Here is a 21,706-nt window from a genome sequence, read left to right on the forward strand (position 1 = left end):
CAGAACTACTGTCAATATTATGCTACTGTCACAAAAAAATAAATCATAAAATTAAGTCGATCTGATGATGAACTTCTTGACAGTGGCCAGAACTTACAACTGTAATGGGCAGGTTCCATTATGGTGGAACCTGCCCATTACAGGGAGAATTTCTGCTCCAAGTACAGGATTTTTATATTGTTATGCATTCTGTCATTGCAGAATGCAGCACCTGGTTCACCTTGATTGTTTTTGAAAAGGATAAGTAAGGTCATCTAGCCAGTTCCTGGATTTTCAACAGGATTTGAATACTCCAGGTTATGCTTTCATCGGGTTACAAAACAATACCGTTTCTTAAAAACCAGGATCCTTTTTAACATTATGGATTGCTCTCTGTTCAGAGATTGTTCAGAAGGAAGAAATAGTTGATGAAATAGTTGATGAAAAGTTAATTATAGACACTTGGCATTTCATGAGCTGTCAAACTCATGTTATCACCATGACATAGCACGACTTTTCCCTCCTTCGCCAACATCGGGCCTGAATGTGGCCAGCGCTTGACCCATCCAGCCTGCGGGCCAGGAGTTTGACAGCACTGAGCTAGATAGTGAAAATATTCCAAATAAATTGTTCTACTTTGGCAGTTTAGGAGGTGAGACACAGAGGTCACTATAAGCCTCTGATTTTTCCATTTGTGGCCATTCCAATGGATTGGAAGGCGGAGTTGTTTTTTCTGGAACACATAGCTGTAGTTGGCTAAATTAACTGCTTTTGATGCCTTGGAAACATTGGCTGTCCTAATGCTGAGGTGGCTGACTCATGCTATTATATTAACCCCTTGATTCCTGTGGAGGATTGAAGCTTGTTAAAGGTGGGCCACCTTGGTTGCAATTTCATTTAATCATGCGCAAGATAAAAACCAACATTTTTGCAGTCAGAAGGCAAACCTGGAAAGGTTTAGTGATGTAGCTGGAGGACGGGGAAGCTTGCTCCAAGAGGTTACCTCCTTGCTCTGTGGAATAACTTGGGCAGAGTCTTTGGAGAGTTGAGAAGATGGCCTGTTTTTCTGGCTGGATCCTGCATTATGATAGTTTTTGGAGGTGAAATGGGTCCTGGAGTGATTCAAATCTCAGATATTTTCACCTTGATCTATTTATACTAAGGTGTATCTGGAAGTAAAATTTCAGCCTAAAAGATCAACTCTGAGTTAATGCCTTCAGGATTCATGCTATTTTTTTCTATTCTCTTTCTCCCATTTACCTCAGTTCTACATCAGGCCCTTAGTCTTAATTGCACATGGTCAAAACATTCCCAAGACGTTTTTCCTAATTAGCAAGAAAACCCAACATAGCTACAAACTTTCCACATCTTGCCATCTCCTCTGTACAGATATGTGTATATACCAGCGGTGGTATTCAGCAGATTCTGACCAGTTCTGGAGAACCAGTAGCAGAAATTTTGAGTAGTTCAGAGAACCGGAAAATCCCACCTCTGACTGGCTCTGCCCCCATCTATTCACTGCCTCCCAAGTCCCAGCTGATCGTCTGGGTCTTCCTTTGTTGCCCTGCACAGGAGAATGGAGCTGGAAAGCAGGTTAGTGGGGTGGGGAGGGAATGGGGATTTTGCAGTAACCTTCCCCCAGGAGTGGGGAGGGAATGGAAATTTTACAGTATCCTTTCCCTGCCACGCCCACCAAGCCACGCCAAACTCACCAAGCCACGCCCCCAGAACCGGTGGTAAAAAAATTTGAATCCCACCACTGGTGCATACATACATGTTGGTTGTGTGAAGACAAGGAATATGTTCTAGACAGAATAGTTTGGGAGAATAGCAATAGCACTTAAGACTTATATTCCATTCCACAGTACTTTACAGCCCTCACTAAGCAGTTTACAGAGTCAGCCTCTTGCCCCCAACAATCTGGGTCCTCATTTTACCCACCTCGGAAGGATGGAAGGCTGAGTTAACCTTGAGCCTGGTGAGATTTGAACTGCCAAATTGCAGGCAGCCAGCAGGCAACAAAAGTAGCCTGCAGTATTGCACTCTAACCACTGCGCCACCATGACTGCTATCGTGTTGAAAACCCATCTCATCCCCCTGGGATTGGCCCATTTTACCCATGTCAACAGAGGAGGCACGCTGCAGGCCCCATCAACCTGATTATTCCAGCTGGCAAGGTCCAGGAAAAGGCCTTCATTGTACCTGCCCTCTGGAATGTCTTGCACCCCACTGTGAGGTTGGCTCCAACCCTCCTGATCTTCCATACATTGGAGCCTAAAGACCTCATTCTGCCACTTAGTTTAGGACTCCAATGGGGGAGCAACATAATGGAGGTGGTTGATCAATTAACAACAGATCCTACCTCCCCTGCCCCCTCCTGCCCCTGCCTTCCCCATATTAATTAATTATGATTTTTATTTATACATTTTTTCTTCTTTAAAATACATAAGTGCTTAATAAACAGCGTATTGTCTGGATCAATTTGTTTATACAGAGTATTTATAAACTAGTAATAAAAATAATAATTGTAATAACATCCATAGTTAAACCACCACAATTTACTATTTATAGCATTTTTTTTACTTCATTTACTTATATATTTCAATAGCCTTTAATTGGATCATAACATATAGCTTGTATTAACTTATTTATGGTTTGTGTGTGTGTGTGGGCATGTATTTTTATGTATGTCTTTTATGACTGTAAGCCACCCACAGTTACCCTGTGATGTTCATTATTTTAATTTTCCTCCTTCTCCCCATTTTACATTTTTTTTAACATGGTTTCATTCCTTCATTTGCTATGAAAGGCTCAATATAGCACACATAATGGCCCCCAAAAACCCATGTTGTGCGCTCCGACTTAAGACAAAGTAGGGGAACAGGGACACATCAAGGGAAAGAAAAATGCTGCCAATCCCAACATCTGGAGAAATGATTAACTTGGATCAGATTGGAGGCCTGTACAATTTGTGGCTCTGCCTTGACTATGAGAACAGAAATTGCAGGGCAAACAGACAACCTTTTCTACTGTTGTTGGATAGATGTTATTTTCTTCCTCTACCGTGCCAGTCGAAAGCACAGCTGTCATCTGTCAAGGACTCAGGAGAAACACCCTTGCTAACTAAGGAAATGAACTTTTGCTTTATTAAACAAAAGAAAGGTTAACAGTGAAGTTTGTTGCGGAAAAGCTATTTTTCTCCTAGCTGGCAAAGAACCAAAAGAAAGACCCATGGATACAACATACAAAAGGCCACAAATCAAGCGAAGAGCTTACTCTTCTGTCTCTGAAATACAAATTCAATTTCATCTTTCCAAACAAAACAGACCAGCAAACCAATTTTGGATTGGTAAATTTCAACTCTTCTAGGTCTGATCCAACCATCTCCCTCTCTAAGGCCACATGTGAAAAAAACTGATGTGGCTGAAGATCAACTCTATTTTCTGCTCCAAATGCTTTGCATTATATTATGTATCCAAAGACAGAGAAAAAAGCATGTTAAAGATTGGGCTGTCAAAGTTGAAGATTTCTACTGCTAGTTATATAGTTAATATCATATTCAGCTTTTACTGTATCTGTTTTGCCAACTATCATGTTTGTTATATTAATACAAATGAACAAGCGTACAATTTTAAACTTGGGGGGGGGGGGGAAAGCTGTAGGCTGGTAAAACATGAAATAAAGTCCTCTTCCTTTCCCACTATAATTTGATTTCTCTGGTTGGTGGGAAGAGGGGGAGGAGAAAGGGGGAGAGTTAGGCTGGGAAATTACCCAAAATTTGGCTTTTGTGCATGTAGGCTAAAAGATTGTAGCAATAAAGTTCTGATTTATGAGCATGTTTCCATGTAAAACAATAACCACTAATTTGCACAAGTCAAGTTCAAATTGCTCAAACCACAAGAAAGTGCAAATTTCTAGCTCTATGTATTAAGACTCCAATGGCTATTTCCCCCTGCAATGTATCTAAAGGTTGGAAGGTCCTGAGAAATGTAATCCTAGAGATATTAAATGGGTTTGGTTGTTTTTACAATATATAGTGGTAAGTAAGCCAGCTCATTTCAACTGACAGAAAAAGTAAAGAAGGCCATGGGACCCATATTGTATTATAATTTATTATATTGGAGATGCAATATAGTATTCATGTCATTACTTTCCCCCCAAAGCATCCAAAACAGCCCATGAAAATTAAACTGGATTCACAAATTGCACTTTGATGATTTACTAATTAAGCCACAATTGATTGGATTCACATTACTAATCAGGAACAATCAGCAATCAACAATTTGTAGTTGGGCAATTCATGTAGTGGACTAAAACTAAGGAGATGAGGTTCAAGTTTATTTTTAATCATGGAAACTCACAGAAAACGTTCGGTCATTCCAAAACAACCTCAAGGAGTCTGGGACACCTTTTCCATGTTTATTAAGATCACAAAAAGCTACGCCTTTGAATGAATGAATCAATTTTGGCTGTTTTAGATTAACATAGCTTTCTTTCCACAACACGGGTGTCAAACCCGTGGCGTCCTGTTGCCATTTCACAACGTTTTTTTCTGATTTGTGGAGCTGGGATGGGTGTGGCCTATGTATGATGCCATTTGCCCACGGGCCACCAGTTTGACAACCCTGTTCTACAGCATCCCCAATGAGAAGCACCAAGTTTGGCCAATCATTACCTTTTACCCCAACTCATCGCCATGATAAAATGAAGATCCTTTGGAAAGCTGCTTTAAGTTTCTGGAGAAAAGCCAAGCTATACATCTAACAAATCCAACTCAAATCCAAATGTTCCTAAAAACTAGACAACTGAATCATTTGTCTCTGATGCCATGTAAAATAGTACTTAATGATAGCATTTAAAATCAATGTGGAAAAAAAGTTAGCAAGTCTGTTCAAGTATAGGTACAACAAATCCTGCAAGCTAAAATCAGAGCAAATCAGCTTTCTGACAAATTAGATGTATGAACAAAGTGCTACCGAGGATTTAAACAATCTCCACCCAAAAGCTGAAATTTTCCATTCTCAGTTTGACAAGAAGACATCATCAACATTTCAAGGCTAATTTATTACTGTCTGTCAAATTGATTCTCAACTGAAAGAACAAATTTTATAGGACATTCCTTTCTCTCTTGAAAGGTAGATATCTGATTTGTGGTAATTCCAAATTCACTGGAATCCCAGAAAATAACATCTGTATCTAGCAAGACTACCTCTACCTTTTTATCATACCTGTTCTTATACTTTCAAAAGCTTTTAATCCAAGTGGCCCAGGAGCAGATAATGAGTGCAGCAAAGCTGCAGAGTACAGAACATGAATGAACACTAGTTATATATTTTTGATGGGTGGGTCAATAAAGCGTTGATGCCAAAATTAAATTCAGTTCCCAAACACTTATGCTAGCATGGCATGGCTAAAATGCCTTGACATTTTGTCAAAGCATTGTATGTATGCTCACATGTTTGGCAAGTAGGTGTTTACAGAACAAAACCTACTGCAGATGGGTTCATTTCTAAGGAACTTTCATTATCTGTCTGGTTATTTAAGAAACAGGTGTTCAAGAATGTATTTACCGAAGCAATCCTTAAAAGATAAGTGGGAATTAGTGGAGTCACAAAACAGGCCATATGATCCTAGAGTTGGAAGAAAGCACTTACACCATGTCATCCAAATTACTGCTCAGTGCAGGAAACCAAATTAAAGTGTCCATGACAGGTAGCTGTTTGGCTACCCCCTGAAGACAATGAAGGGAAGAGCAAAATTTCCCCAAATGTTTGTTTCAATAGTTTGAACTGCTCTGACCATTAGTTAGTTAGGTTTTTTTAAAAAAAAAACAACAATATGCAACTGGAATCTGCTTTTAAGCAAATTCAATGATTTTGTGTCCTGCGTCTGGGAACAATGGTGTACAAGTCTTGGCTTTTAAGTCATATTCTGCCAACCTTGTGAGACAGACAAGAATGACCTTGGACACAAGAAACACCAGGTCCATCTTTATTGTTGGTTTGCATTAACAGAATTCTCCAAGAATGAAAGAATCTATTTCTCCTCTGACCTTTATAGTCCAAGAAACTAGGGAAGGTCTCCTTTGAGATGCTCCCATTCCTTCTGCAGGCTTAGCTGTCTCTTAATTGACCTCTGCCTATCTGCAGCTCTTCCTCCTGCCTCCCAAGGACATTCTCACATACATTACATTTTCTTTCAGGTATTTGAAGAGTGCTATTATATCCTGTCCCAGAGCTACCTTTAAAAGGCTAAAGTTGCTCAGCTCCTTCAATTTTTCTTCCTAAGAGTTAGCTTCTATTTGCCTGTTTATTCTCATTGCCCTTCTCTGAATCTGTTCCAATATGTCCAAATGCTTCTAAAAACATTTACAATTGTTTTCATATTTCTATTTTATTACACTGTAAACTACCCAGAGTCAGTTTGGATAGTAAGATGGGTGACATTTAAATTTAATAAATAGTGCAGATAAAACGGAAATGAAAAGCAGCCACCAAAAAGATCAATGCCCTTATTTTTCTGTACCTTTGTTCTTGGCTTTGGCTTGGGCATTTCTGTCTCAAGGTTCTTCAGCAAGATTGGCGGAGATGTCTTGCAACAAGCCTCCTATCAGGAAACATCAAAAGCAATTCATAAAAATATATCTGGAGAGACATCCTGAAACAAGAACAGACTACTGGTTCATTTGATAGGCATTTGAGTTTTCAGATAGAGATATGCATTCACATGTTCTCTTCCGCTTCTGTGAAATGATTTTTTTAAAATAACAACTGGATTGACCAAAAAGGGCCATCTCAAAATAAAGCTTCAGCATTCCTGATGGACTTCATCAAAAGTTGCAATTGAAAATCCAAGCTTAGTCGTCGGCTAAGTATTCAAGTAGACAGGACTGCCAACATATCTAGCAGATCCTAATGTTGTGATTTGTTTTAAGATTTGGTAGGGTATTCTGGGTTTGTGAGAAAGGGGGCTGGGATTATGTTCATAAAACATGATGTTGTCATATTCTGATGGGTTAACTATAGAAGAAAAACTACAGCACCATCATGAGAAAAATAATTTACAGTACTGACTATCAGAAGAGCTTAAAGACCAAAACAGAGAAATAGTCTAGAACCATTGCTTGCTTCTTCAATATATAAAAGTTCACATCTTTATCCATCTGTGGTACAGTGTTGTGTAATATCACAACTTAGCTGCAGTTTGACAGTGCTTTCTTCAAAGTTATTGATAATTATTTATATGCTTTGGAAAGATATTCAGATGCTGTAAAATATAGCAATAGCATTTAGACTTACATACTGCCCTGTAGTGCTTTACAGCACTTTGTGGGTGGTTTACAATGTCAGCATATCCCCCCCAACAATCTGGGGGTGATATGCTGACATTGTTTTACCAACCTTGGAAGGATGGAAAGCTGATTTAATCTTGAGCCACAACAGGATCAAACTCCAGGCTGCGGGCAGTGTTTGCTTGCAATACTGCAGTCTAACTACTGTACCACCAGGGCTCCTCTGATGCAGTGGTTAGGACATATAACTTAATCTATAAAACTCTAAAGCTACCTATAAAGATCAGAATCATACAGGAAATGATTTTCCTGGAATAACTCCATGAAAGTAAAAATAATTGAATTCTGAAGCAGGAAAAAAATATAAATGGTTTTAAACTTTAGTTTTGAAGAAGAATCCCGAGAATATTATCAATAGTCAAGAAAACAAAGGAAAATAAATCCAGAGTTCTTACCCAAGGCACAAGTGACCATATTCAAATGGTCATATTTTGGACCTATTATGTGAAGACTTAACTTTCTTGAGGAATCAATAATATTGGGGAAAGTAGAAGGGAAGGGAGATCGACCAACAGCAAGATGGATGGATCATGATAGCAATGGCTATCATCTTGGAGAAGGATTACTTTATGAAGTTACCAGGATCTCTTTGTTTGTTTATTTGCATTCAGGCTGCTTATGATTTTTTTAAAGGTTTCCCCTGATTTTTAATTGTAAGACACCCACCATCGTTTGGAGTTGGGCAGTCTATAAATTGTATAAATAAATCTGATGGCATGTAAGTCATAGAAAATAATAGGGGGAAGTTATTTAGAGCTGCAGTATCATTAGGAAGACATGTCAAAATGATGACAGTGACACAATATAAAACAAAGTCACTCTCCTTGGCAGCTTCACAGGACGCTAAAGGAAAGATCACAGGAGCTTCTAAACTTTCACCTAGAAAGGAGTGTATTTTAACCTCGCTAGGGAAGAATATCCCAATGGATTTTGTCCCCTTGTTCTTCTATCTTTTTTTTTAAAGAAAAAATATCCATCTGCTCAACGAAAAACTAAATGATTTGCAAGAATAAAATGTTCTCTTGAAAAGAAATAATCAAAATTTTGTTTATAGTGCTAAAAATATCCAGATCTACTATGTACCTTTTAGGTTTAGTCTATTTCCCTAATGGCAGAGGAGATTCAGAGTATGTCAATTGTGCATTAACAATGATAGTCAGCTCAAAGCCAGGTTTGCTTATAACCCTAAACCATGTTAAAACTGGTTTATGTTTGGTCTCAACACTGCCTGAAGCTCAATTATTGTGGCCTAATATTATATATGAACCAGGAAACTTCAGCAATTTTAGCTGAAAAATTTAATTTAGCCTTATGGGTGAATGCGCATAAGTGATTAGATGGTATTTCTTGCATCAACCCAAAATGTGATCTGGATGTTTTCTTAGTTAAATTAACATCTGGAATACATTACATTACATTTGACAGGGAAGGAGTTATTACCAGATAATGACCAATTGCCTTATGGTAAATGCTTTTACCAGTAACAGGAAAGGGGGTGGGGGGGAGGAAAGACATACTACAGAGAAACATTTTTGGCACAATGTTGTGGAAAATATAACATGTACTAAGCCAGGTTCATTTGCTCTTTTCTTTAATCCAACCAGTTCAGCAAAACGTGAACAACTGTTGTTTATTAGCCAATCTGTTTATATGTCTCTGTTAAAGTTAAACCTCTACCTTACCCTTACTACACAAACTTAATTATTTTTGATGTACTTTGCCAAACTTCTCTGGAGACTTAACTACAGTCATTCTCACACTTCTTAACTAAAATACAAGCTCATTACAGGTTAACAGACTCGGAAAAAAAAAATTAGAAGCCACCATTTCAAATAACTAACATGTTTCTATTTCAAGACCGTGATTTCCTAACAGGACTATCTCAACTATGAATAAATAAGACTCTGTGCTGTCCATTTTAAAAGGTGTTTCAGCATAATAAGTTCTCCTTTTATAGTTTCCTAGTCTAATATTTACTTATTGGTTAATGTCTTATGTTGGACATACACTCATGAACAGACAATTTGAAATAACATCAAATACAATCAATACATTGATTGTATTCCTGTTATGCCAAACTTTTTTTTAAAAAAATCAATGTGTATATTCCAGAGCTAGATTACAAAAATAAATATATAATACTTCAAAAATCTGGAATATCCGTGCACTGTTTTATTTCATGGCTTTCCTGTCACCTTCCAAGGTTCTGCTTATTTAAGAATCAAATAAGAATGTACGACTTTAACATGGTTCTTTTTATGATCCTTTTTAAGTTCCACAGCTATGGTGTCACTAATCAAAAATTAGATGATTTGACCAAGAAAGTAAGCAAATAAAGATTCATTCTCCCTGATTATACATTTCTCCCTCTCATCAGGCTTTTATTTCTCCATCAATTTAACCAGTAACGAGAACAACAAAAGCTTAAAGAGAGGCAATTTTTTTTAAAAAAAATCTTTCAAGTGATGCTTTTCTCCCATGTATTTATGTACATTTGTTTCTTGGTTTAAAAACAGTCTTCAAGAGATAGTTGGCTGCCTGGATGATAGCCAGAAGCAAATTGTTTCACATCATTATCACAAATGCTAAAAAGCCAAAAACAAAAAAAAACCAACCCCAACTCTTTTTACATGGTTGCTGGGTTTCATTTGGACATAATACCAGTCAAGGACGTATCTTATTTTCCAAGGCTACTTCCTATTCAACTTAAACAATGGTCAGAATCTCAGATTAACTAGGACTTGTAAAAATAAAAAACACTGTTGTTGTATACAACTGAACAGCACTAATGTTAAGTGCTAAGTAATGATCATAACGATTTTACTTGGAACAAATTACCTCTTGCGATGATATGTTTAACACTATCAAACAATATCTCCTTATCCCAAGTCCTTAGGAAGGACTCCATAGGTGGATAAAAATACCAAATCCAGTCTAAATATCTGGCGGACGGTGCCACGAACCATAATACATTGCATATTTATGCATATTTTTTTTTTTTTTTTGATAACTTGGCGTCACTAGTCTGTTTTAAACCTGCATTTCGGGCACATGGTTAAACCAGAGCTAATAACAAACGAGATAGAAGTGAAGAAGGGAAAAGAGAAAAGCAAAATGATTAACCATAGCTTCATGAAAAGGACGGTTGTCACCTTTAAAGCCCTTCACGGTTTGGGACCAGGCTATCTGAGGGACCGTCTCTTGCCGGTCACATCTACCTGACCCGTCAAAGCAGGGAGACAGGGAATGTTGCGGTGGCCATCCCCGAAAGAGATACACCTGGTGGGACCCAGAAGAAGGGCCTTCTCCGTGGTGGCTCCCTCTCTCTGGAATATCATTCCCCCAAAGATTAGACTGGTCCCCACTCTTATTCTCTTCTGGAAGCCGTTGAAGACCTGGTTCTACCAGCGGGCCTGGGGAACCCAGAGCCAGATGGAGCCCATTAAATGGCTTGTGTAATCTGCTGTCGCGCGGGGGGGGGGGGGGGAAGTGGGGGGTGATTTTACTATATTAATTTATTTGATTTTACAAGTTTTATTGTTTTTAAATTGTGGTTTTATATGTTGTAAGCCGCCTTGAGTCGCCATGGCCAATAGGCGGCAATACAAATCATATCAAATCAAATAATCAATAAATAAATAAATAAATTTTGCCGTATAAGAGCAAACCTAGGGGTGAATTGCATAGGTTTGTTTGGGGAAAATAATAGGTGATAGGTGACTGTGAGTCATCTGTTCCTATTAGTGTTTAAGAAGAGCGGAGAATTTAACATTATTGGGAAATCTGCCCAAATGGAAAGGTTTCAGGAAATCTGCAAACTCTGCCTGTGATCCAAATGTTGCACTGTTGAATAATCAGACATGAGCTCCTAAATGACTGGGATAGCAAAGGCCCAAATAGTCATAGTCTTTGGTGCTCTCTGAACTTGCTTGTTTTCTTGCAGACATTTCATTACCAAACTAGATAACATCATCAGTGTTAGAAACTAGTTTGAGTAACGAAATGTCTGCAAGAAAATAAGCAAGCTCAGAGAGCACCAAGGCCTCTTCATGCCAACCCTGAGCTACAAATATTCTCTTTTATCAATTATAATTTTCTGGTATCGGATTGCATTCTTAAAAGGTCTGGGGCTAAGGATCATTAGGTGCAGAATTTAATGATGAGCTAAAGAAAAAGGGCTGAAGAACTGAGAGAGAACAGAGGAGAATTTAACAAGAACCCCTCTGGCAAAGGCATAGAAGAGAGCTATTTAGCTGTAGCTATGGTATTTTCCTCTTGGCTTTCAGCTTCTCATTAGACTCAAAACCAGCGATTGACATCCAACAACTCGATTTCAGCTTTAATTATAGCATTCTATTACTCCTTTGAGGGTAGCACTCTCATTAAGCTTCTACCCTTTTTCTTTTGCAATACATTGGTACCCTGGTATTTAGTTGCTTTGAAACTCATCAAATTTGGGACTCAATGAATTTTGATGCAAAAAAAAATCATCCTGGTACTCATCATTTGGTACTCAATACACAAGCTAGAACTAAGCTAAGAGCTGTGGTGGCTCACTGGTTAGAATGCAGTGCTGCAGGCTACTTCTGCTGATTGCTGTCTGCCAGCTGTTTGGTAGTTCAATTCTCACCAGGCTCAAGGTTGACTCAGCCTTCCATCTTCCAAGGTTGGTAAAATGTGGACCCAGATTTTTGGGGGACAATATATTGGCTCTGTAAACCACTTAGAGAGGACTATATAAACCACTGTGAAGTGGTATGTAAGTCTAAGTCTGCTATGGCTATTGTCAGTGTCGGCTGCCTTTGTGACTCACTCCATTATTCCTTATAGGAAAAAATTGTTTGGCACTCATTCTCATTGTTTTTGCTACTCTTCGTGCTTCCCGGAACCAATTAACGATGAGTACCAAAGTTCCACTGTACTTCCTGCTCAGAATTTTAGCCCAGATCAATGAAACAATTCCTTTGCACTGTTTTTTCTTCTATTTCTTTGATTGTTACTTCCTAGAGCTGTATTCTGATTACCAAACAGGTTCCCGGAGGCAAATATACATACTCACACGTAGGTGAATGCGCACCACAAAAAGCAATAGAGAAGTGAGCGACGTACAGTTTTGATCAATGAAAAAGTACAAAAAATTAAGAGCCCCCCCCCAGCCTGAATCCTTTTTCGGGGTCAGAGTTCACACTGGCCATGTTACTCTGACATTTACTAAACTGACTTTGTTTACAGTAAATCACAGTGGGGGGAGATACAGTTCAAAAGCACCATTCAGCTTTCAAACACTCACTTTCACCAGTATAATTTTCGGTGACTCCTTGCATCCTCCTTCCTTCTGCTGCTGCTCCCATTCAAACAAGGAACTGTAGTTTTCCAGCATGCGGACCATGATTTTGTTACACATCTCCTGCTGCTTCATCCCTTCGAAGCCAGGTGGGACACTGCAAGACAAACAAAGCAATCAATACATAAAGCAGGATGGAAGCCTCAAACACTGTGTAGTTTTCTTCTCTAACGGCCTGAAATGAGGCACGTCTAGGCCAGTCCAAGGAGGGAGCACAAAATAAGAGGGATGAGTCCAAACCTGATTTGCTCTTAAGACTGATTTTTATAAAGGAGAGAAAATTACTAGAGATGATCTTCAAGGGCAGTGGGGTATAGCCTTGCGATGGATTGATTTTGCTAATCGCTTTCGATTTTAGGACAGGCCCTAAATATTACATCACATACTCTAATGACTAACCATGCAAATGAACTGCAAGCATGAAGCACAACAAAAAGTGGGAGTCGGAGTAATAGCTGTTAAGACTTATATACCGCTTCATAGTACACAGTCAGTAGATTGCCCCCAACAATCTGGCTCCCGATTTTATGGACCTTGCAAGGATGGAAGGCGAGAATCGAACTGCTGGCAGTCAGCAGAATTAACAATAGCACTTAGATTTATATGCCACTTCACAGTGCTTTACGACAGTCTCTGAGCATATTTATCAGAATATTCATGAACTGGCAGACATGGTAACAAGGTCAGCCAATGAGAGCTGAATCAGAAACTGAAACTGAAGGAGCCCGGGCGTGGCCCTGCAGCTCCGAGTCCTATGCTGAGAACTGAAACTAATTTGCTCTGAGCTCTGAAGCTGCAAATGTGTCTGGGCTTGTCTGTAACTACTACCATGTTGGAAGCAGAGGTGGTATTCAGCAGGTTCTGACTAGTTCTGGAAAACCGGTACGGAAATTTTGAGTAGTTTGGAGAACCGGCAAATACCATCTCTGACTGGCCCCACCCCCATCTATTCTCTGCCTCCCAAGTCCCAGCTGATTGGCTGGGTCTTCTTTTGTTGCCCTGCACAGGAGAACGGAGCTGGAAAGCAGGTTAGTGGGGTGGGAAGGGAATGGGATTTTGCAGTAACCTTCCCCCAGGAGTGGGAAGGGAATGGAGATTTTGCATTATCCTTCCCCTGCCACGCCCACCAAGCCATGGCCACAGAACCATTAGTAAAAAAAATTGAATCCCACCACTGGTTGGAAGAATCTACTATTGGTATTGTACATTTTACTCATATGTTTTTATGTATATAAAGAAGTTATTGAATCCTGCTGAATCAGTCATCTGTGTGTGCTTTCTGGATTTGATTTCTGCAATAAACTCTGACAATATTGTCCACAACAATCTAGGTCCTCATTTATGGATGGAAGGCTAAGTCAACCTTAAGCCCAGTCAGGATCAAACTCCAGGCTGTGGGCAGAATTTCCCTGCAATACTGCATACTAACCACTTAGCCACCAGGGTTGCTCATATAACTAGGCGCCTGATAGGATGGTCTCCAAAAAGGCGATGGATGATGAGTTCCAGAGGATTGCATGCAGATGGAACATTAATTTTGATAGCTGGAGAACATGCATACTGTTTGGAAAAGGTTGAAGGTATAGTGGCGGCAAAGTGAGAATGCAAAGTACAATAGCCTTGCTAAATCAAAACAGCAGAAGACGACACAACAATTTTCAGCAACTGTTGCCAGGGTAGAAAAAATGATATGTGGGAGTCACACCGTGAAGGCTACTTCAAGAGAAGATAAGAGTGTCCTTTGATTGCTCACGATGATACCAAAAGACCAAAGGCTAATCGAATATATTGTTGCAATAAAATTTCTCCCCCTCTGTCACTGAACAGAATGCCACCTTGACATATTGCAAGCCAATTCTAAAACATCTGTCACTTGCAAAAGTAATTACTAAAAATGTCCTTTTAGAGTCAGGCAACCAATTCCAAGGTTCTTTGGATACCAGCCCACCTGTTCAAATATATTGTGGCATGATATAGAGTCTTTTGGACAATCCTCTTCGGAAAACCTAAGAGGCTTCGATCTCTTCAGCTTAGTGAACAAAACTAGCTTGAAATCTTGCTTAGACACCTACACCAAGGGTGTCAAACTTGATGTCATTGAGGGCCACATCAGGGTTGTGTTTGACCTCAGGGGGCTCAGTAGGTGCGCCCAGGTGGTCGTGGCCATGATGGGCATGGCGAGCTCAACTTCACTCGTGTCGGGGGTACCTGTGGTGGCTCGGGTGGGGCTGGGGGGATCCACTTTTGCTAGTAGTTTGTTTTTCTAGCACTCTGCCAGCGAAAACGGAGCTTGAGGTCCCCACGAGGCCTCCCCAGGGCTCAATTTCCAGCTATGACGGCCTCCTGCAAGCTTCCGCCAGCGAACAAGGCCACAGTGCGCGGCACTCCTAAGCTCCATTTTCACTGGCAGAGGCACCGCAGGCCGGTCCTTCGCTATTTCCAGGGTGGCCCCGCAGGCCAGATCTAAGCACCCCGCAGGCCAGATGTGGCCCACGGGCCTTGAGTTTGACACCCCTGACCTACTCCCTGATGAAAATCCTGCTCATAATATCAATCTCCTTAATTAGCTCTGGGTCAGTGTCATAATTTACACTGAATTTCAGTAGAAGAGCTGGGTAGCAATTCAAGTGGCAAGTATTACCTGCCTTGTAAAAGCCATTTAATGTTAGAAGAGAGAAAAGACTTGGAAGCAGGGAAGGATGGTTATATATACATTGTTGCTCAAAAGGAAGACATGATTTGCCCACTCCAAAGAGAGTATCAGACACAGATGATAGCTTGCTTTCATTGACTTGCTGCCAGCAAATCCAAGACAACTCTCCCATTAAAATAAAATAATAAAATAGCATGGAGAACAAAACATACATCTCACTTTTGCATACCTGCAGTTAGCTGTACACAATTTATTTTCAAAACCCACCATCTACACTTATTTTGGCTGAAAGCCAACCAAGGCAACTAATACTATGTCATTTTTTTTAAAAAAGAGGCACCGTAACAAATCAAAGCAATTCAGTGAAAGAAGGAATGGCAAAATTCATTAAAAAATAAAAGCCAGTTTGATGTGTTTTGTTAACAATATCAATTCCAGAAAATGACAGAGCCGAAAATAGCATCCCTACTACCTAAAACCATCCCATATCTATGTTTGTTGGTGCTGCAATTAAATTGTTCCTCCTGCTGGTAGAAATTTGGCTGAGGCTGCCCATTCTTTGTAGCTTTCCCTTGGACATTTTCTAGCCTATTAAGAGAAATCTTTTTAATTCTGCTTCCTGCTATTCATAAGTGCACAGAGACTGCTAAATACATAAATCCAATTTAAATCAAGTGTTATGCTACTGAGTAAATAGACTTTGTTTGTTTAAAGCTGCTTTAAACAAAAACTGTGTTGCAAGCTCCCCTCCCCCCATCTCCTTAATCTCCCATACGATTAACCATGTGAGTGATCCTTTTTTCTTTTCTGCCTGAAAATTCTTGCACAATAGGTGGTGTCCTCTTGGTTAATGAAACATTTTCATCACACACAAGAATTTTGATTGGGCAAGACACTCTTTGCAACATTGCATCCAAGGAAGAAGGAAGATTTGATAAAAATGGTGTCATATTTAAACACTTTACAATTATTCATGAGCAACTTACTAGATAGATAGATAGATAGATAGATAGATAGATAGATAGATAGATAGATAGATAGATAGATAGGGAGGGAGAGAGAGAGAGAGAGAGAGAGAGAGAGAGAGCATAAATATTATTGATGTTATACTTTATTGGCACTGCCCTTATCTGTTTATTTTTAACTCAATGCCTCATATAACTTTCCAAGAAATGATAGGCAGGAACTTTTGAGTGTGAAGGCTCTGATTCTTGGCTATTTTTTGAAGTGGCAGAAGGTATGTTCTTCCATGCTATCAAATAACACTAGAAGTAAATTACTCCGATGCTCTTTGGCAGTAGTAACGTGAGTAATTTTACACTATGCCTTTAAAATGGATAGGAACTCCCAATTTGGCAATTACTACTTTCACATCAAAGTGAAACTTGGTAAGTCTGACCAATAGATATACAGGTAGTCCTTGAGTTATGACCATATATAGGGACCGGAGAATTTGTCATTAAGTGGTGCAGTCATTAAATGAGACTCCACCTGATTTTACAACTATGGTCATAGTCACTAAGTGGATCACTTGTAAAGCAAAATATCATGTGATCCCGACTTGCAAATTCCCTCTGGCTTCCCCACTGACTTTGCTTGTTGGAAGCTGGCTGGGAAAGTTGCAAGTGGTGATCATGTGACTTTGGGACACGGCAACGATCGAAAATCCAACTTGTAGCTGACTATTCAGATAGCAATCATGTGACCAGAAGGATGCTGTAATGTTCGTTATTGAGAGGACAATTATAAGTCACTTTTTCAGCATCATTGTAACTTCAAACAGTTGCTAAACAAATGGTCATTAGATGGAGATTACTTATAGGTTGTTATGGAGAACCGCCAAGACAAAAGACTCTGCTACATTCCAAAGGATGATAGATAAGATTGGCAAAACTAATAAACACTCCCCGTTTTTTTCCTCGCAACTCCATTAAATTGAAATCTCAGGGTTTCCTGTGTCTAAGGCATGGCAGGGCCTGATTTCTTTACAAAAATCTGGATGCATTTAAATTAGTGTTCATTTGTCTCCTCTGCCCGACAAATCTGGGGTTATACTAAAAGGATGGTGTCACATGTCCCCAAAACTCCCCGCTAACTGTGCTTTATAGAGAAACCGTTCTCTAAAAAGTAAAGCAAAGCTGATGGAATCAAGGAAAGGGGAACCCAAATATACAGACTACAGTTTGGAGGAGGGAAGACAATCGATAAACATCACAGAACAGGTGTACAATAAAAGAAACATGTTGATGCTCCCAGAATCACAGAATTCAAAGGGACTGTTCAGGCTATCTTATAGACTGGTGTGGTGGCCTAGAAGTGGAGCTCTCATCTCACAATCAGGAGGCTGTGAGTTTGATCCTAGGTAGAGTCAGATATTTCTCTCTCTGGGAACAATAAGAATTTATCTGCTGAATATAACTCCACATTGGCAACAGGAAAGGCATCCAGCCAGTAAACACTCAGCTCCATTCAGTTGCCCAAACTCTACCCCACAAGGGATTATGGGATCATTAAAAGACAATGATTCAGGCCATCTTACAGTCTACTGATGTCAGCCCTCTTTGGGTGAACTGGATGGTCTCATCTCGGCTTGGTTAAATCCAACCATGGCTAAATCCAACATATTGGTTTCCTACACTGGAGTCAGAATATTTGATTGTGGGAAAGGTCCATGGGGATGTCATCTTACAATCAGTCCCTGCTGGAAATGATTTTTCTACAGTCCCTCAGAAGGAGCCTTTTGTCAAGGAGAACCCAGAAAATCCTGTGGCAACCCTATAGATATTGCCACAGGTATATTAATATCGAGGCTGTATATTGTGGCTTATAATGGAATAGACAACAATTCCTTGTGGTGCAAGCTTCTTCTGAATCTCCTAATCTAGTTTGATGCCCATCTTGTTCATTTGGAGGCCATGGTCAATGAATCTTTGTAGATTCACCAAAGCCAAAGAAATGACTTTCTTTCAACAGCTTTGAAAGAAAGCCATTTGAAGCTCCAAATTCCTGCTCTGCTTAGGTAGATTTTGATTGCTTGCCAGATGTTCTGTATCTGCCAATTTCCCTTTCATCGGAATTGGGGCAGAAAGAAGAGAGGACTGCTTTCAGGCTCTTAGTAACAAACCAAATTCACTTCTTATGAAGTGTGGGTCCAAGCAGAGAGCACTAACTGCATAATGAAGAACTCTTTTTTTCTCTCCGTGAGGAGCATCTATTTCTGACATTTCCGGCACAGCTCATGGCTACAAGGAACGCTACTGGAACACTACTTTCCAAATCAGGCCCTCTTCAGTTTAAGACTGCAAGACTGTACATAGTTCTCCTGCAGAAATAAAGAACAGACGTTTATGTCACTCCAGTTGTTTCAAAGTAGACTGGGAAGCTGCTATGGCATGCCTGTTCCCCACCCTTGGATTTAGAAATGAAAAAAAAAACCAAGAAGATTAAAAAATGTGGTGGGATCGGATTGCTTTTCTGTCAGTGTTATACTAGAGAACGTACTTGTAACCATCCTGCTCTGGTGCTTTTCCATCACCACCATGTGGTGGTGAATAATGGAGACAGGATACCTAGAAAAGCTATTTTGGGGGCTTCATCTCTATTCCGAGAGTGAGGAAAATAAATATGCCCTCTGCTAAACCTCTCAATTATCTCTGGACACCACAACTGATAGGTGATGTGAGAGTTAGCTTTACCTCAAAGAGTTCTGATTCTTTTTACACTAAAACCAACATCTAGGCAAGTTGCCAGAATTAACTGACTGGATTAGAGCAGTGTATTCATTAGTTGAGTTATGTGTATCAAGAAACAGGGCCCACACTACTCTTAGGAGCTTGGGAATTAGAAGAAACAAGGAAAGACATACAGTAGATCTCTATGCCAGATGGCGGTGGAGACATTTATACTAAATCGAATCGAATTTGGTGCGAACCTGTAAAACACACCTGCCAATCGCTAAGTGACCCAATCTGAAAAAAAAAATTGATTACGGCACACTGGCATTTCATTAGATTAGAAGACATTGAAGAATTTGACTACATGGAAGTGAAACATTATAATCTCTGGTGAATCATGTCCAGTCACAGACCAGAGTGGCAGCATTTTGTAGTTAAATATTGTCCAGTACTATCTCTAAAAAAAAAAAGGGAGTATGACTAAAATCATTAAGCAGGATTAAGGGATATGACGAAGCTCAAACAAGGGTGCAATTAAGCTCTTGTATTTACCCCAGAGCTGTTTTTTTGCAATTAGATGCCTGGCAATTTTACAACAAGTAAGTCGAATGAGGAATGGGGGAAAAAAGGGAGGCAAAGTATATAGACATAGATGGAGGACAACATAATTTTGCTAAGACATTTGCCTAAATTGGAGCCACAAAATGAAAAGGATAATTAACTGAGGAAATTTAATGCTGTCTTGTTTCAGACTTCATGCCAACATTCTCTTTGAGAACTATATTAATATTTTCATATTATTATTCTTCCAGTTAGCTATTTTGTCGCTTATATAATGTATAGAAGACAAGTCAATAATTTGCAAATAGATTTATTAGTTTAAATTTTTTTTGAGGGGGATTGTTTCACAAGAGGTGGGAATCAATGTTGTAATAATAAATCAGTACTCATAAGAGCCATGATGGCGCAGTGGTTAGAATTCAGTACTGCAGGCTAATTCTGCTGACTGCCAACTTCCAGCAGTTTAAGTTTCACTGGCTCAAAGTTGATTCAGCCTTCCATCCTTTGGAAATTGGTAAAATGAGGATCCAGATTATGGCAGCAATATGTTGACTTTGTAAACCACCTAAAGAGGATTGTGTGATCAGTTTTTGTGACCTTCTGACAAGCAAAGTCAATGGGGAAACCAGATTCACTTAACAACTGTGTTACTAACTTAACACCTGCAGTGATTCACTTAACAACTGTGGTCATAAAATGGGGCAAAATTAATTTAACAAATGTTTCACTTAACAACATAAATTTTGGGGTCAATTGGGGTTATAACTTAAGGATTACCTGTATTTCTTCTAGTTCAACATTCAATTTAACCCATGATTCACTTGTTCTCCAAAAACATTCCTCTTGATACTTTATTTCATTAGTTAACCCATATTTCAGACTCTGAGAGACCACTACTCTTTTCTTTTCCAATCATACTGCTTTATTATTTAAATCTTCCCTTTAACTGCCCCATCTCAATAAATGCTGTCATTACATAACACGTTAAATCAGCTGTGATAATTATCTCTAATTACTGACACGGAAATAGATCACTTCTAAAGCCAAATACTTAGAACTTACTCCATTAAAATACTCCATTAAAATTATTCCTGAATAATTTCATTATTTTATTTGCCCAGAGTGATTATTTTACCCTATGCACCCAAAACAAACATTTGCTGCTTGTAAAGGAAGGCTTAAAGAAAACAATTATAGTTTTTGCAAGAAGTGAACATAATTTATACCATAGGTCTATATAAAAACAAACAAATAACACAATTTTCAGTTCTAGGTAGTGTTTGAAAGTGAGAGAGGACTCATTGGAAAAGGCCCTAGTATTGGGAAAGATTGAAGGCAAAAGGAGAAGGGACAGCAGAGGATGAGATGGTTAGATAATGTGATCAACATAATGAACATGCATTTTGGCAAACTCTGGGAGACAGTGGAGGACATGGGAAGCCTGGTGTGCTATAGTCCAGGGGTCCCCAACCACTGGGCCGCGGATCGGTCCCGGTCCGTGGATCACTTTGCACCGGGCCGCAAAGAAAATAAAAATAAAATAAAAATGGTGGCTTTCTTCGCCTTCGGTGAATGCTGCTGGGATCAGGGATCAAGGACACAAATGAAAGAAGGGGAGGGAGGAAGCAACCAAAGCCTGTCCTGCTCTCCGGCTCAGTGGCTTCGGTTTCGTCCTGCCTCGTTCCTCTCTCAGTCGCTCTCTCGCTCCTCCACCAGCCCAGGAAGAAACTGGTTCAAAGAAGCTGGCAGGGTGGCTTTTCCTGTTGGCGCAGCTCCCCCGAAGCGCCCGTTCACCCCCACCCCGCCGCCAATCAATCCAAGTTCAATCCAGTGCTCCATTCTGCCTGCCTGCCTGCCTTCGTTTCTGGTTGTTTCGGAGCAGCTTCGGCTGAGAATAATAACTATTCACCTCTTTTACTCAGCCGAAGCTGCTCCGAAACAACCAGAAACGAAGGCAGGCAGGCAGGCAGGCAGAACGAGCACTGGATTGAACCGCTGGCGGCGGGGTGGGGGTGAACGGGCGCTCGGAGGAGCTGCGCTGACAGGAAAAGCCACCCTGCCGGCTTCTTTGAAGTGGTTTCTTCCTGGGCTAGTGGAGGAGCGAGAGAGCGACTGAGAGAGGAACGAGGCAGACACCTGAGGGA

At 39.9% G+C, this 21,706-nt stretch overlaps 1 protein-coding gene across 7 annotated transcripts in view; it reads right to left on the minus strand.

The window, feature by feature from the left end:
* The window catches only part of FAM13A (family with sequence similarity 13 member A), a 142,110-nt gene that overhangs the window by 103,055 nt on the left and 17,349 nt on the right, over nt 1-21,706 (minus strand). For all 7 annotated transcript variants that reach the window (XM_087962864.1, XM_087962862.1, XM_026672645.2 and 4 more), the window contains 2 exons: nt 12,621-12,771; nt 6,505-6,585 (listed from right to left, as the gene is read on the minus strand). In XM_087962864.1, the coding sequence (XP_087818990.1) occupies nt 6,505-6,585; nt 12,621-12,771 (232 nt within the window). The remainder of the gene's footprint in view (nt 1-6,504; nt 6,586-12,620; nt 12,772-21,706) is intronic.

Source organism: Notechis scutatus, chromosome 4 (assembly GCF_049901735.1).
Source record: "Notechis scutatus isolate UNSWTSFEM ecotype Mainland chromosome 4, rNotScu1.2, whole genome shotgun sequence".
NCBI classification, from domain to species: Eukaryota; Metazoa; Chordata; class Lepidosauria; order Squamata; family Elapidae; genus Notechis; species Notechis scutatus.